This window comes from Mizuhopecten yessoensis, unplaced genomic scaffold, assembly GCF_002113885.1.
Source record: "Mizuhopecten yessoensis strain PY_sf001 unplaced genomic scaffold, ASM211388v2 scaffold6683, whole genome shotgun sequence".
NCBI classification, from domain to species: domain Eukaryota; kingdom Metazoa; phylum Mollusca; class Bivalvia; order Pectinida; family Pectinidae; genus Mizuhopecten; species Mizuhopecten yessoensis.
In genome coordinates this window covers 1,996,815-2,013,098 of record NW_018406672.1, presented here as the reverse complement: position 1 = coordinate 2,013,098, position 16,284 = coordinate 1,996,815, and the positions used below count along the sequence as shown (strand labels likewise).

General features: G+C 38.7%; 1 protein-coding gene across 12 annotated transcripts in view; it reads left to right on the top strand.

Moving 5' to 3' along the window:
- The window catches only part of LOC110452441 (teneurin-m-like), a 202,283-nt gene that overhangs the window by 124,726 nt on the left and 61,273 nt on the right, over positions 1 to 16,284 (top strand). For all 12 annotated transcript variants that reach the window (XM_021500988.1, XM_021500987.1, XM_021500984.1 and 9 more), the window contains one exon: positions 13,109 to 13,429. In XM_021500988.1, the coding sequence (XP_021356663.1) occupies positions 13,109 to 13,429 (321 nt within the window). The remainder of the gene's footprint in view (positions 1 to 13,108; positions 13,430 to 16,284) is intronic.

Genomic DNA, 16,284 nt, shown 5'->3' with positions numbered 1-16,284 from the left:
ACAATGACAGCTACTAAGCCTTTTGACTCATTTGTAGAGACATGCCGCGTAAAAGTGCTTTCTTTAACCCCATTTCCCCCCCCCACCCCCAAATGGCCTTCCACAGAAACAAACACCATATACAATAATGTATTCGACAACTGACATGGGAGTCATGAAAACAGTTGTTGATGTAATTTTAAAAAAGGCTTTTTTGCGACAATCAGATATAAAAATCTTTCGTCTGTACCCCATGTGGCGAGTTAAGGTGTTTTTATACCAGATCTGACATCGTTGGTTGTCCCTGTTTGTCTGGGCCAGAACGTCATCGTGTGACGGTATTGTGTAAGACGTTTCATCGTCACATCCAGTTCCCTCATGTCTTACGCTAATTCGTTTTCCAGACCAAAGTAACAGTTGTCGTTTGGCCATTGAGCCAGTTCGCGTGTCACAGGGTTCCTTATCAATTAGGGGAAGCAATTTTAGGAAACAGAGTCGGAGGATAGGACATGTACAAATTTCATCTGATTATATAATATAGTAGAAGGGAAACTGTGTGAAAATCCAATGATCTTCATTTACAAAAAGCAAATTGTATTCCTGTAACAGGGGCTACTCTGAACACTTCAGTTATAACAAAATCCATGATAAAATCATGTAGCAGATTAAATTCAATAGAACTGACACATGAATAATATTTCCAGTTTCAGCAAATATTGGTAAATAGCACTAGAATAACTGTTGCTACCTGTAATAGCACCCATCTGACATTTTGTATTCTTCCATTAAGACGTTACTGTTGAATGGTAAAGTTTGTTCTACCAAATTTACTGCTCTCTAAAGCAGATATGTCCCTTCGTGAATTGTTTCTAACAAATTGGATGGTCTGAGAATTGACATTTAACTCCGTGACGGTTCCCACATGCCATTGTCTGATGTCTTTTGTCTGACCAGTGTGACCGACGGCACCAATTGACCTTTCCATATTGGGAACCAGGGGCTGGACAGTTGACGACAGCCCCTCTACTCTAATGAAATCCATCAAGTAATTGAAGTCCCCATGTTTTTTCTACATGCATGAATCCATTTGTCACCAATCTTTGAAGCGATCCTCCCTACCCTCATCATACAGACTGTGTGACAATTCCCCGAAGTGAAAACCGTTGACTTGATTCCACATTTTGGAATATTTTGGCATCAAGCGTAAAAAAAAATCTAGCCTATGATTTGATATGTGTCTGCAATGAAAATTAAAAAATATTAATCGGTGGACACTTCGGAACGTGTCAAGCGGTGAAGGAGTGTGGCCATAAAGACAAGAGCCGATACTGACATTGGATAGACTTTAACTGTTGATTGGGCTCATTTGAACTGTCAAATCATGCGTAAACATTGGTCAGCGTTCCTAAGCTTCGGAATCCCTATTCTCCTTAGCACGACTTGAATGGAATCTTACATTTTGTATGCAACATTGATTATACAGCCATCTGCCGCTCAAAGGGAATATTTTTTTTCATCAAGAAGAAATCTTACCAGACATAAGGAAACTGTTATTTTGGACATGCTGCCAACATTACATGGATTTAGGAATGTCTGGGGCAGGGAAAGCAATTGTCTACTTTATCTTGTGAATTTAACTGTTCAATACGAACTGGACAAAATTAATCATTGCTGCAAGACCTGGTCATGACCTGTAAATACCAGAAGTCTGTTTACCTAATAGTTCTGTCCATTCTAACAAATCGGCCTCCATGGTCGGAGAGAATGTTGGAGAAATTCCCATCTTCTATCGTCATGACAACATATTTTGTACAATAAATACCGGAATACAAAAACATGCCCCCACCCCCCAGTTAATTGATTGGAGTCTTTATGGATTCTGTTTGATCTGGTGTAGAGCGTGCATCGGTCAATGTACTTCACATTCTGCTTTTTATTCTATCTGGGATTTCTGTCGATTGGTCAGTATAAATAAGGACTGCTGTTCTATTGGGCTCTAATGTCGGTCAGCAGACATCTTGACATCATATTTCCATACTGTAGAGTATGTTTGAGGGGGGAAAGCAGCCCACTTGAATTGTAAATAACCAACCATCAATAATTAACTGTGCTATATTGTCCGATTTGAATGCCAAATTGATTGTAATTTCGTAATGTTTTGTCTGGCGATTCTTTGTCGAGTGTCTGAAGAGTGTTTGTGACGGAAAATGTCAATGTAGATCACAATATTCCCTGTGGTCCCGATATATCTACCTACTTTGTAAAGCTGGACTCGATGATTAACCAAGGAGATACAAAACGCCTCTTTAAGAGGAATTCTTGTCATTGTTGCTCAAGAAATAATTCTTCTGGCTTTGGTGTAGGTAGATATACACTGTAGGGTTTATACCGTGTGGGGAGGGGCAGCTGTAGGGTTTATCCCGTGTGGGGAGGGGCAGCTGTAGGGGTTTTACCGTGTGGGGGGGGGCAGCTGTAGGGTTTATCCCGTGTGGGGAGGGGCAGCTGTAGAGTTTATACCGTTTTGGGAGGGGGTGGCTGTAGAGTTTACGCCGTGTGGGGAGGGGGGCGCGGTTGAGTGTACACCGGGTGGGGAGGGGGTGGCTGTAGAGTTTCCACCGTGTGGGGAGGGGGGCGCTGTAGAGTTTATACCGTTTTGGGAGGGGGTGGCTGCAGAGTTTACACCGTGTGGGGAGGTGGGCGCTGTAGAGTTTACAACGTGTGGGGAGGGGGGCGCTGTAGAGTTTATACCGTGTGGGGGGGGGCAGCTGTAGGGTTTATAGCGTGTGGGGAGTGGCAGCTGTAGAGTTTATACAGTGTGGGGAGGGGCAGCTGTAGGGTTTATGCCGTGTGGGGAGGGGCAGCTGTAGGGTTTATCCCGTGTGGGGAGGGGCAGCTGTAGAGTTTATACCGTGTGGGGAGGGGGTGGCTGTAGAGTTTACACCGTGTGGGGAGGGGTTTATGGATAGCTGTTTGACTGGTGATATTGGCTGCAGCTCTGTACATGTTGACACATCACTTTTTGCTCCCGACTTGTGACATTGAATCATCCAGTGATTCTGAGGACCAAAGATGTCTATGCTGAGTAATATGACTCAGTCTATCCTCATACCCATTGCTGCGGTCTTCCTTCCCCTCCCCTGTCCCCTGTCCCTGTCCCCCTCCCAGACTTTTGGTCTATGGTAGTTTCAGATATTATCCCCCAACCCTTTGCTGCTGTCTTCCTTCCCTGTCCCCTGTCCCCTGTCCCCTGTCCCTGTCCCCCTCCCAGACTTTTGGTCTATGGTAGTTTCAGATATTATCCCCCAACCCTTTGCTTCTGTCTTCCTTCCCCTTCACCGTCCCCGTCCCCCTCCCCCTTCCCAGACTTTTGGTCCATGGTAGTTTCAGATTATATTCCCCAACCCATTGCCTCTGTCTTCATTTCCCTGTACCCCATCCTTACCTTAAGCCAGGCCTATTTATGGCATTTCCATAAAACCAATGCCACCAGAGTGTCTGACACTTAATTATAAATGTCAAATATTGCAAAATATTGGGGAAAAAGTGGAAAATACCTTGGTTCTTAAAATGTATATATTGATGCAGGCTGTACATATGGTTGGCAAATTTAAACAAAATATGGCCTTCCTTTTCTCTAGTTTAATATTTCGTACATTGAGTGAGAGTTACAGCTTGTTAGTCGAAGGTCTTTGAAAGGTGCCACTGACAACTGGGGACTGGTTCTGGCCCCTGTAAGGAGCCGCACATTCAGGGAGCAGTAAAGAGTCCTGATCAATCTTATCATTGCATCGGGTTTTATGTTCGAAATTTTCTTGATAATTTGAATATGGATGGAAACATAAAAATGATAAATCTCACGGATGTTATCATTTTAAAGAGTTGAGTCGCGTTAAACCATTATGACACCGTTATACGGTGAATTCTACTCTGATAAAAATGTGATTATGGGGCTCCTGATAAAGGCGTTACTTCCAGTTTGTTATGGCCCTAAAGGTCTGCTAGATGTACACGATTCACATAGAAAATCCCATCCCAACTGATTTTCAGATTTATTACTTTTAATAACGGAAATAGTTATCAGAACATGTGGACTGATCTGTACCATCAAATTTCGTATGGACTGTGTTATCCGAGAGAGCTTACACAATTTGTGTATACACAAGCATATGTATTTTGTTACTTATTATAGATACAGTCGAACGGAGATTAACGTTGAAATCGACGATTACATCACCATGGAGATGAATATCTCGTTATGCCTAGATCAGCTGCAATGTAACTGTAGTAAGTAGTATCGGGATAAAAAAAAACAAATATCGGGATGAAAAACGCAGCAGGATAATTTGATAAAAATGGCTACCGTTTATTTTCCATTCAGGCTGACATGCTACATGAAGCACTAATGAAGCACTCTTGAATTCTTATCTATAGATAAGTCAGAATAGCCAATAAAAAGTCGGAACCTCCCAAGCAGAGGCAGAGTTGTGTCTGTGTATGGAGGGACCCACATGTAGTTATTAGCTTACTTTCCATTTCCCTGTGCAAACATTATTCAAAGCTTTGAGATTATTTTGACAAAATTAAAAATTTCGGTCCTATGCGTAACTTTATCCGTTACCCCCTCCCTACCTCCCACCTTAGATTTCTAACTATTTTTATCTACTCTCCTAAACCTTTTTCCTGTTCAACTGTTTCTTATCCTTCATCCTTCAACATTTCTCAATTTTCCCTTTTCATTCTTTTTTTTCCTGTCCTTTTTTTCTCCCTTTCTATCCATTCCTTTCTTCTCTCTGCCTCTCAAGCTTTCTCTGTCATCCTCACACAGAATTTGTCCTTCCCTTCCCATTCTTCTATCTCCCCACCTTTCCAAACTCCTTCCCTACGTCACTCCAATCTCGTTCCATCCACCTTTTTCCAATGCCCCCGAACCACTTAACCAATGTCTTTATCAAAATTGAATCAGTGTATTTACATGGTTGTTTTCTCTCGCTGTCGGATGTCTGCCAAAACTTGAAAAATAAGATTTTTTTTCTGGTTTGTGTATTGTCTGAAGGCTGCCAATAATTACAAAAAATGGGATGCTATCTGTGCCCCATGTTCTAACAGTAGCCGCGGACATGTGGAGTCTACGTTGTTTGGTTTCGACAGGAAATTAGCTAACCATATGACATGCATGTATGTATACAATGCTTGTGCATTTAGTGAGTATCTTGATGAACCAGTTTGTATGTTTGTACGCGTGTTTCCGACTACATGTATCACTGGCTTGTACATCTGTCCCACTGCGCCTTCAACAGATTCCAGGATTTTCTTTAAATGTTTAATGGAACGGAGGATATCATTGGCAGTCGAATTGACACATTTGATTGGATGTCTGGACAAACGGTAGTACACGTTACCGAGAAATAGACAATTCACTTGTTGTCATGGGTAAGTGTGGTTGGCCTATTTTAATGGAATCCAGATAGAAGTAGACATTTTATGCAATCAGAACACGCCTTAATTGTTGTTGTTGAAATTTGAGTTCTCGAAATTACAAAAAATATGGCTCTTCATCAACTGAATGCCTACCACTGTCATTGGAGTACAATTGATCGAGATATATATATACCTGGGCAGGTAAATCAATTTCACCTGTTTAATTAGCATGTCGGCCATCATGTTGCACAAAGAAATGATTTAAATAGATCTGTCATTAACCTGCTAGGTCATGCACCTTAAGCTGTGATTATACAGAGATCGTTACACGCGAAAGTGGCCATTTTCACACCTTACCATTCGTGATCAGGTGATTTTTTTTTATTTTTTGATTTCACCAGTAAGACCTGTCGCCTCATGAGAGGCCATTAGTTCTGAGGCCCTGTGCACCTGAGAAAACCAAAGAGATTACATTTTAAGGAAACTAATGGCGTAAATCTACTTAGCTGGATTGGATTATGTCCCTAAATACCTATTTGCCTATGTAAGACAATAATACGTTGGTACTTTAATGGGCTGGCTTCCGATGCATAATCCCCATTGTGTAGACTTTGATCAGAGCATTTGTGTAAACTCATACGGCCATACACTACAACTGATCAACCTGCAAACACCCAGCGGGGAAAACGGAAGTCTGATTAATCAGGACGCCTCGGAGCTTGGCTGACAATTCAAAGTAATGCGCCTCCTGACTTATCATCGCGTTGCATGTTTTGGCCCCTTTAATCCAGGAAACAGTGCCTGTCAGACCTCGGCCCAAACTAATACCGCTCTGGGAGGGTTTAATAGGGCTGGCCAGGTGAGCAGACTATATCTGACGACACCCCGACATGCAATCCGGAATACAGTGCTGACCTGTTATAGATATAAGTCTGCTTGTACAGACCAACCTTCGTTATTGAATGACTGTTTTCATGTGGGCCGTTGAGGAAGAATCACTGTGCCAATCACTCTTGTCAATTATTAATGGTGCTTGGCACATTTTGTTGGTCATCGTATTTAACAATGTGGGTTAACATACTGATGTATGGGCTTGGTGATAGCATGGAGAGAAAATAAAATAGGCAAAAGGAGAAATTAAAAATGTTAGTGTGGGTATTTGTCATTGCAGCTGCCTTGTCAGCTGATGGAGTGACAGCAGATTCTGGGCTGTCGTTAGCCGACGAGAGATTGGAAAACACAATCTTCTTGTTGAATTTAATTTCTTTTTATAGATTTTTTTTTTTTATTAAATAATGGGCTTTCAGCTTAACTCCTTTCTTGATGATTTATATAGTGAGAGAAATGTCTGAAAATTTCTGGATCAATATACACTGATAAAAAGGCAAAATTTATAAAAAAAAAAAATAAAAAAATTGGGGTCGATATGCACAGTTTTCGTTACTACATCAAGGTATTTTCTGGTCAATATACACAGGTTTTCTCTGGCAATGTGACTGAACACTTGTTTGCCACATACGCAGGTTTTCCAGACGAAGTCAAAATCAAATTTAAAATAGCATCTCCCTTCACTTTTGTCTCGTCTTCAGTAACCCTCCCAATAAGACTGAATTGTATCGGTGGGATGTTTCATATGTCTCTTAATGAAAATAATCGGCATGGCTGAAATGCCCTTAATTGAATATTAATTGATGAAATGAATTCAAACTATTTCATTTTCAAAAATATCGGGCACTTAACCTGGGGTATGTGGTTTTAAGAAATTCTGTTTTGCGGATTTACGTGAACATTTCTCCGCATTTGGGGGTTGATAAGTCGAGGTTCATTTTAAGAGAAGGTTGGGACTAACATTTACTGCAAACAGGAATAGAAAAAAAAAATGTTGTTCTTTTAAGACATTGACATTCAATCAGAGACTGTCGAGCAGTGATAGCCCGGAGGCTATTTCAGCGAAACGATGCATTGTTTGGCTATAATAGTTACATCTACAATAGCTAAAAATAAATCTCCTCTAATCAATATCCATGAAAAAGCATGGCTTCTTGTTGTTGGTTTTAAAACTCCCAAGCACTCCCGATCGGCTCTCATCTGTATGCAGAAACCTAACACAGACTCGTTGATATTTCTAAGAGCTGCCGCTGCTGTAGCCTCTGTAGGCATGGATTCTGGTACAGCAGCTTGTTCATTAAAATTTAATTCCAATCCGAAAAAAACCTGAATCGCTGCTTTGTGGTAATCCAACAAAAGCAGGTTTCTTAAACAGGAAATACTTGCTATGGTTAGGGGGTGTCCACCAAATAGCGATAGTCAAGTTTCGAGTATCACTAAATAATACTGGTTTTGGTTAGAGGGTATTCACCAAATAATGATAGCTAAGTTTAGAGTAATCACTAGATAATACTGACTATGGTTAGAGGGTATCGATAAATAACGATAGTAAAATTTAGAGTATAATTATCACTTAATAATACTGGCCAAGGTAAGAGGGTATATTCACTAAATAACGATAGTAAAGTTTTGAGTATCACTAGATAATACTAATACTAGCTATGGTTTGAGGGTATTCACCAAATAATGATAGTTAAGTTTAGAGTATCACTAGATAATATTAGCTATGGTTAGAGGGTATCGATAAATAATGATAGTTAAGTTTAGAGTATAATTATCACTTAATAATACTGGCCAAGGTAAGAGGGTATATTCACTAAATAACGATAGTAAAGTTTTGAGTATCACTAGATAATACTAATACTAGCTATGGTTTGAGGGTATTCACCAAATAATGATAGTTAAGTTTAGAGTATCACTAGATAATATTAGCTAAGGTTAGAGGGTATCGATAAATAACGATAGTTAAGTTTAGAGTATCACTTAATAATACTGGCCAAGGTAAGAGGGTATATTTACTAAATAACGATAGTAAAGTTTTGAGTATCACTAGATAATACTAATACTAGCTATGGTTTGAGGGTATTCACCAAATGACAATGGTTCAGTTTCGAGTATATCACTTAATACTAGCTATGGTTGGAGGGTATCGCTAAATAATAGCAGCTAGTGGTTAGAAAGTAACACTATGCTGGGAAAGAAAATATCGCCAAACAGAATAGCTTCAGATAGAAATTCTCCATGCAAACAACATGTGTCATGGTAAGAAGCTTGCCAGATTTGTTAGAGGATATCCCTCACTGATAGCTGGTAAATCAAAATGAGGCTATCTTAATTTCGTTAGAGAGTATATTGCCAATGGTTTCAGGGTGTTTCACATGCAATACCCTAGCCCTGTTATTATTTGTTAGAGGGTATCTCTAACTGATAGCTGGTGTATCAAAATGAGGCCTAGATATATATATATCTAATAATAAAATGTTTAGCTGTATGGTTAGAGAGTATATTGCCAATGGTTTGAGGGTGTTTCACATCCAATACCCTAGCCCTGTTATTGTTTGGTAGTTTTCTGATTCATTTCCATCGGTAAGCTCTGCAATTCTTCTTTCCTTTGCAATTTCACTGGAATTTGATGTTATTTCACTATGAGTACAGACTGTGCACCCATAAATGATGGAATTGTTCTTTGTTTTATAACCATGGCCTTTACCACGAACACTAAATACATCCAGGTCCCTTTGGAAATCACCCACTGTGCTTTTACATAGCATAGACTTCAAGATCTGATATAGACATTATTGACTTCAAATGGAGAAAAGCAATTTCATAAAACGCAGTCAAGAAAGGCTAAACTCTCGTAATGTGCAGCAGCGGAAAAGTAATGTTATCGGTGTATAAACCGTTCTATTTCCTGACAGCCATAAGCCGCGGAAAGTCAACCAGTCCATGTTGATAACTCGGATATGTAAAAGTCTTCCTTCAGTAGACAGGAGAGGGGATTTTATCTAAATTACTTTTCATGTCACGCTGTTATTACTTGGACAATCTTTTTTGTTTTTCTTGAGATAATTTCATTAGATAATTGGGTGTCTTCAACAAAACAGTAGAGTTTCTATTCTTTCTCGATCGACTGTGGACAGAACCATTGTCCATATTTGGGTGTATTCCATTAATATCCCCGATCGTCGGTCTGTGTCGGAGACTGACAGTCTGAGGAAATGGCCAGCTCCTGTCTTCAGCTGATAATTCGGAGGGATTCAGCGTTTATTGAGTCATTGGTGGTTTATCTACCATATGTCCTGATACATATTTATCAATAACCAACAGAATACAAATGTTCCTATTTGGCAGAATAATTGAAATTTACCATCCTATTACTACGGGATGATGTATTATATGGTGCGGAACTCTGTCATGGAGAGACCTCTATCTGATAATCCTCAGACTGGGTGTCTGTGCTCGGCCATACCTAACGTTGATAGGGCGGCGATAGGCTCCACGGTGCTCATTTCTAGAGTGACGGTCATCAACGAAGTAAAGCTTGAACCTGCTTGTTACGGGTCAAATTCTCAAACCTGCTTGATGCATGCCACAGGACAAAGTTCAAGACAGGTCAACGGAGAATAAGAGGATGGATTTGTGTCCGTCAATATCAGTGATATTATATCAAATGCTTACTGGTTGGTCAACCTGGTCTACTGAAGGGAGTTTGAGACTTAAAAGATACAGATAATATTTGAATTGTTACTGACTTTGTTCCGTGCTATTGTCTTTTTATTGTATGTCAAACTACATTCTAGTTTTCACTGTCATAGAAATTACCTCGTTTATCTTCTAATCACATGCAAACATCTGTGATGTCAAGTGAAAGTTCTTTTAGTTTCAGAACTCACAACTTTGCAATGTTAAATAAACATATTGGCTCTCAGGAACCTTGTAATATTTTACTGTGTTATGAACTAATGTTTGCTCCTTACATAGCAAGTTCCCCTATGTTCTTACTTCAGATCTTTCAAGCTTGTCTTTCACTTTGGCTGTTTCTTCTTTACAGCTTAACTCATTCGCTCCTGAAATTTCAGAATGAACTATTCCAACCTTTGAATTGGAAAAGTTCAAATGTGTCTTCAGGGGTGAATAAGTTGGTTCTTACCTAGCACTACTAGCAACATGACCTGTGACTATGCTTGCTTGTAACCAGGCAAGCTTGGTTTTGACCTTGTTGCTTCTATACTAGCAAACCAGCAATGACAAATGAATTTGCCTTTTGACCAAAGGGGCCGTGGTGGCCAAGTGGTTAAGGCGTCTGACATTCTGCTACCTCTAGCCCTCCACCACTGGGTCGCGGGTTCGAGGCCTACGTGGAGCAGTCGCCAGGTACTGGCTGTAGGTCGGTGGTTTGTTCTCCAGGAACTCCAGCGTTCCTCGACCACCAAAACCTGACACGTCCTTAAATGACCATAGCTGTTAATAGAATATAAAACACAAATAAAACCAAACCAGACTTTTGACCGTGTATTTGAGTGAAAACTAGAGGGGATTCGCAATGTTTTGACTAATGAATATTCATTGTTTTAAAAATAAATATTCATTGAAGTGGCTCAGACAGGAGGACAGACAAGGACGATACATTTGTCGTGAATCTTCGTCTGGTAACCCTGGAACAACAAACGGTGGCAAGCTGCAGAAATTAAACATCGCGGTGTGCAGGGCTTCCAGTCGTGAATCTAGCTTGATTTAATATGGCCACGACTTGATTGATTTAAGTCGCAGTTTTATCGTAAGAGAACTTCACGGTGCTAGAGAAGCTAGATAACCCTCTAGGTGTAGACATCTCTATCGCCACGGTAATAAGAAATGGTAAAATATTGAAAGTGTATCGGGTTATTTATTGCAGTTGGTTAAAGAGCATTGTGTTTATATCAACACTTCCGTCTCTGTGTATGTATACATACACACCGATATTGAATGTGAATCATTCTGTTAACCCACTGTTCAGGAAAAACCATATACATATATCTCACATTGATCTTCACAGATTGTAAATTAGAATGGTTTATATATTTACCAATTGAGTGTTTCAACCCAGACTTACGATATTGAATAATTCACCCTCATATCAATAAAAACTTTGTTCTGAGGAATGAGCAGTAAGTATAGGATGCCTGTTGGGAGAATTATTTCCATAACCGCATTGTGGCCAAACTTTTTCGGCTAGAGTGTTTCTTTTCAAATTTATATATAAGAGTTGCTTCTATATTTTTTGATTTTTTTTTTTTTGTGAGAGGTTTAGGCTATTACCCTTTTTGGTCTGTCCCAAGCCAACAATTCTGGAAAATAAAAAGTCAAAAAAAAGAAAACACTTAGAGAAATGCCACAAATCTTCTAATTTATAGGTCTTACTTATTATATCATGCTGTATACATGATTTCAGCCTATGTATTCAGAATTCATCTATTTCTGCGGCACTGTAGATTATGGATATCTAAAACAATAAAAGGAAATAGAGATTTGCAGACAACTTAAGGACATGTGCTTCATCACCAGAGCGTATGTGTCAAAGAAAATGACAGATAGTGCAGGATTGTAGAGAATGGGGTAATGTTGAATACCATATCAGCCAATCCATCACCACGGGTCTTCTGGGAACGGGGTATTTCAGGTTTTTTGGGAAGTGGCCATCTTTTGGTCAGTTGGGATATGAAAAAGCACACATTTGCAATGAAACAGCTGTAAAGTTTGGTTAGACAGTTGAAGTTACTTGTCAAGGTTTGAGTGACGGAGACCTAAATTTATGCTTTTAGACAAATATAAGATAATTGTCATAAAGACAGATCGGAGAGCACTTTACATGGAACTATATCAACCTTACCACTCATGAACAAGTGGACGGGTGTTTATGAATGTACAACAGATATCAATATTTGTTAAATCTTAAAGACTATAATTTAGATTCATTTTGACAGAACCAGTTGGTTTTTGTCCTGCCACCACGAAGCGAGACTAAGGTGTTGGGTTTTTTCCGGTAACGGCGGCGTCAACATTAAGTTTTTGCGTATAAGTTAGTTTCTCTGAAACTTTAAGTGCTACACCAACAAAACTTATATATGTGCATTGATGGTCAAAGCGGGACACAGGCAAGACATATATTAAGCCATTCTTATCAAACCGAATGGCTTGTTTCCAGAAAAAACCGTTTCATTTGTATAGTTTATTCAAAAGAATCCAAAGATGAAAGGTCTTGATTAACATCTTCATAGACAGGTTCTGGATTGTAAAGGTTGTCAGTTTTAATGTACAAATTATATGTCAACATATAAATAAATTCAACCAATTCTGAGTAATTGATCTTGCATAGATCATGACTAAATGATTTTTAAGAGTTGTAGGTAAGATGCTCAACTATTGAAATATAAACAGTTGGATATTCCATAAAAATTGTCAAAAAATAGATATGCATTTCGTGTTTTTTATTGTTTACCATGTGTAAAATTATTTTTTCACAGATTGTCATTTATTTGTTGGTTTCTTTTTACCATTAATACAAATGTATAAGAGATTGACATAAGATGGTTATAAATGGGTGGAGTTATTGTGATCAGTGTTGGTCCTTATATGGAATGCATGATGAATCTTTTACCTGTTAAAAAAAATCATTTCAGGATGTTTAACTTCTTGTCCTTCTAGTCAATCTATAAATTCAAGTAAAATGCTTTGTCGTTTATTAATTTTACGTTTTATTTTTTTATTTTTTGCTTTCATTCGTTAATGAGACATCATGTTGTTGTCGCTTGGGTATTTATTTCTAAATCGTTTTCTTTTACAGCAACAGCGCCCATGTTGCCTCCCTGTCTGCCCAACCCCCCACCACCTCCACCCATAGAAGACATTCCACAGAGGACGCCGATGTGTGTGACTCGACAGAGGTCTTTCGGTCCGTCACACAGGGGAAACTACTCTGATGCCGAAACGTGTTTGTGTAGTAGACATTACGCAGAGTCGCATATAGCGGCCATGCAACAAAGGGGACATTACTCTGACCCGGACAACCCCGCACGGGTACGGCAGTGTGCATATTCGGAAGGAGAAAGCGATTTTGAGCCACATTACTTAGAACAAACTGCATCAGGAAATGTATTTATACCAGGTAAACACATCATTCAGTTATCACTTTTTGATCTTATTGTTTTCCACAAAGTTTTAGTAAAGGTAAGTGTGTAATCTGCTGGAAAATGCTTTATTCTACTTAATTAAAGGAAATGTTATGAAAAATAATCCCAAAACTATTTGTGAATAAATATAAATGTTATCTTTGAAATTGAGGATTGGAGATTGGTAGAAATATGTTCAAATATAAAACTATACTTTTATTGTCCGAGGGTATTTACGGTATGGTGATATGGCTTGAAATATATTTAGGGTACACACTCATGGACAATAATCAATATCTACATACAAGAATGTTTACGATATATGGTGAAATGGCTTAACTAAAGTGTATTTACGGAACCCACCAATGACTAGGGATATAATTATCAATGTCTTCATACAAGGGTATTTACGGTATGCACTTAGACAGCTACGACCTGTATAGACTGGAATATATCGGTCGAGTAAGGTGTGAGCCCTTCACTAGGTCCAGATGGCCGGGAGAAGCCACGCCTTTAATCCACATCCAATATCGCGTTCTGGTCGCCTTAAAGTCAAGAAGACTGTCATGGCCGCTATGATATGGGTGAAAATGAATTCTTTAATCAGAGGTGGAGATTTCTCCCGATTTCTCCCAATTCTGCCAATGAGAGGCTTGATGTGTGATATTGGTTTCTATTATCGCCCTCCGTACGAAACAAAGTGAATTATTCGGCAAACATTGATTTATGCAGTGATATGAATTTGATAATCATTTCTTTCTGCCATAAATTTTGCGGCTACTCCATGAAGATTATGGGACAATTGTTTCTGATCGTTTCCCGTTATACTGTTTTGGCTGCGTCATCAATACTTTCGCCCGACGTCTGTATGAATCCCTCGCAGCCATTGTCACCTCGGTATTGGTAACATTTTATATCAGCATCCATACTTAGCCAATTAGTCCTAGTATCTTTTTTACACAACATATGCGACGGTGGGATCGCTGCAATCACAGGTTGATTGTTGTAATTTCCTGGTGTAGCTACAAAGGTCTCTGATTGGTTGACGATTGCTATTTCATGCAAGGTGCCGCGAACAATTACGGCCATAAATTTTTCCCTATCGTGGGTAGTGAGGACATTTTTTGATCGAGGCAAATTTATTTAACAATTGTTTATGAAAACTTAGGGAAGCCATAAAGCACTGTTTAGGTCTTTGTTCTGTCTCCTATCACGTTTTAATCTGTGTGTTTAAAAGTGATATTTTACCGTTATCTATAGCCAAACTCCCCCTCTGCCATCTGTGACATTATGCTGAGGTACGGTCGAACATTGGAATATTGAAAAACTCCAGTTCAAAACACAATCGGAACTGAGATTAAGGTTATTTATGTGCCATATCTTAATTATTCCCCCGCATGAATTACGGTGTGCTTAAGAAATTCATTCATTAATGAACATTGAAGATAATTAAATGTTATCAATAAATTACACAAATTAAATATCAAGAATTTGAATGATTAAAGTCTTAATCATGAATATCTTTTTTCCGTTTAATGAGATTTCTTTCTTATTTCGTCATCATCTTTTTGGTGAAAATTATTTTTTAAGGAATGTTGAAGATTTTTTAAATATTTTGTAAATTTGATTTCAGAGAAAAATGAAATGACTGGGAATCATGTTTTGAAGAAATCGAAGAAATTTGGGAATTTAGTGCAATTGCTTTCATTGGATAGCATTAATTTTTTCGGATCTATGTGGGAATGGTTTTTCAGAGAAATGAGAATTTTGTGGGAATGTTTTTTCAGAGAAAGTGAAATGAAATCTATCATAATGATCAGACAAACACCGATAAAAACAATGTAGAAAGAAAAGTGTGGGAAAATAGAAATAGAATTTAATAGGGTTTATCATTGGATCTTACCTACACATGAAAGGGGAGATATGTTAGTCTGGTTAGTCTAAGATTAGCCAGAGATCAACCGGAGATCAACCAGAGGAGAGGGTGGGGGTTGCTCTCTATCCTTACAGGAATTTTCTGACAATAGGTCGCATCTACATCAGTTTTTGTAAACAAATGTTCTCAGGTCTCTTTACAAAAAATGAAGTGAATCAGATGTTTGAAAATATTGAACTCAGTTTGTGGTTGCATAATAACACAACTTTGGATAGGAGGATTAATTATATCATGTTTTTATATGTTCAAGGGGTATAGTTAGTTCTCAAGTACCGTATCCGAGGTATGATTGAACGACGATTATAAATTGTGTGTATCGATCCAGTCCATTCGGTAGTTAAAGGTCTTTTTTGTTTGTATTTTTTATCATTCTTTATTATTTTAAGATGTCAAACACATTTTTCTGTATGGTTGTTGGTAGAATCAAAAACAAAGTATTTGATTTGATACATATTTTTTTTTCGTGATGCTTTGAATGTTATTGGTGAGTGTACTGGTTTCACACTGTGAGAGTTACGCTTCTACGCTGGAACATCTTGAATCGGTTGGTATGATGTAAACACGATATCTGTTGATGTGCCGAGTAATTGGTCCGATGCTCTGGGGATCTTTCAAACTCCACAAGTTACCATTGCCATGTGTGGCGCAATCTTTTTTCTGGCCTTTATGAAATGGGATGAAAATATAGATAAAAAAGTGTTTCCCAAGTATTCGCAGATGACTTCCTTTCTGATAGCGTTGTGTAGTGCCAGTTCTTTGTTATATCTAGAAGTCTGGGGGCTGTTGGTTGCAATTCAGTCTTGCCAAAATTTAGCCAGTGTTAATCAGAGTAGATTGGCTCGATGGCCATTTAATGGGAAGATTCACCTAACTTTCATGTAACTTGCATCACGGACTCCGGAAATCATAAAGGTG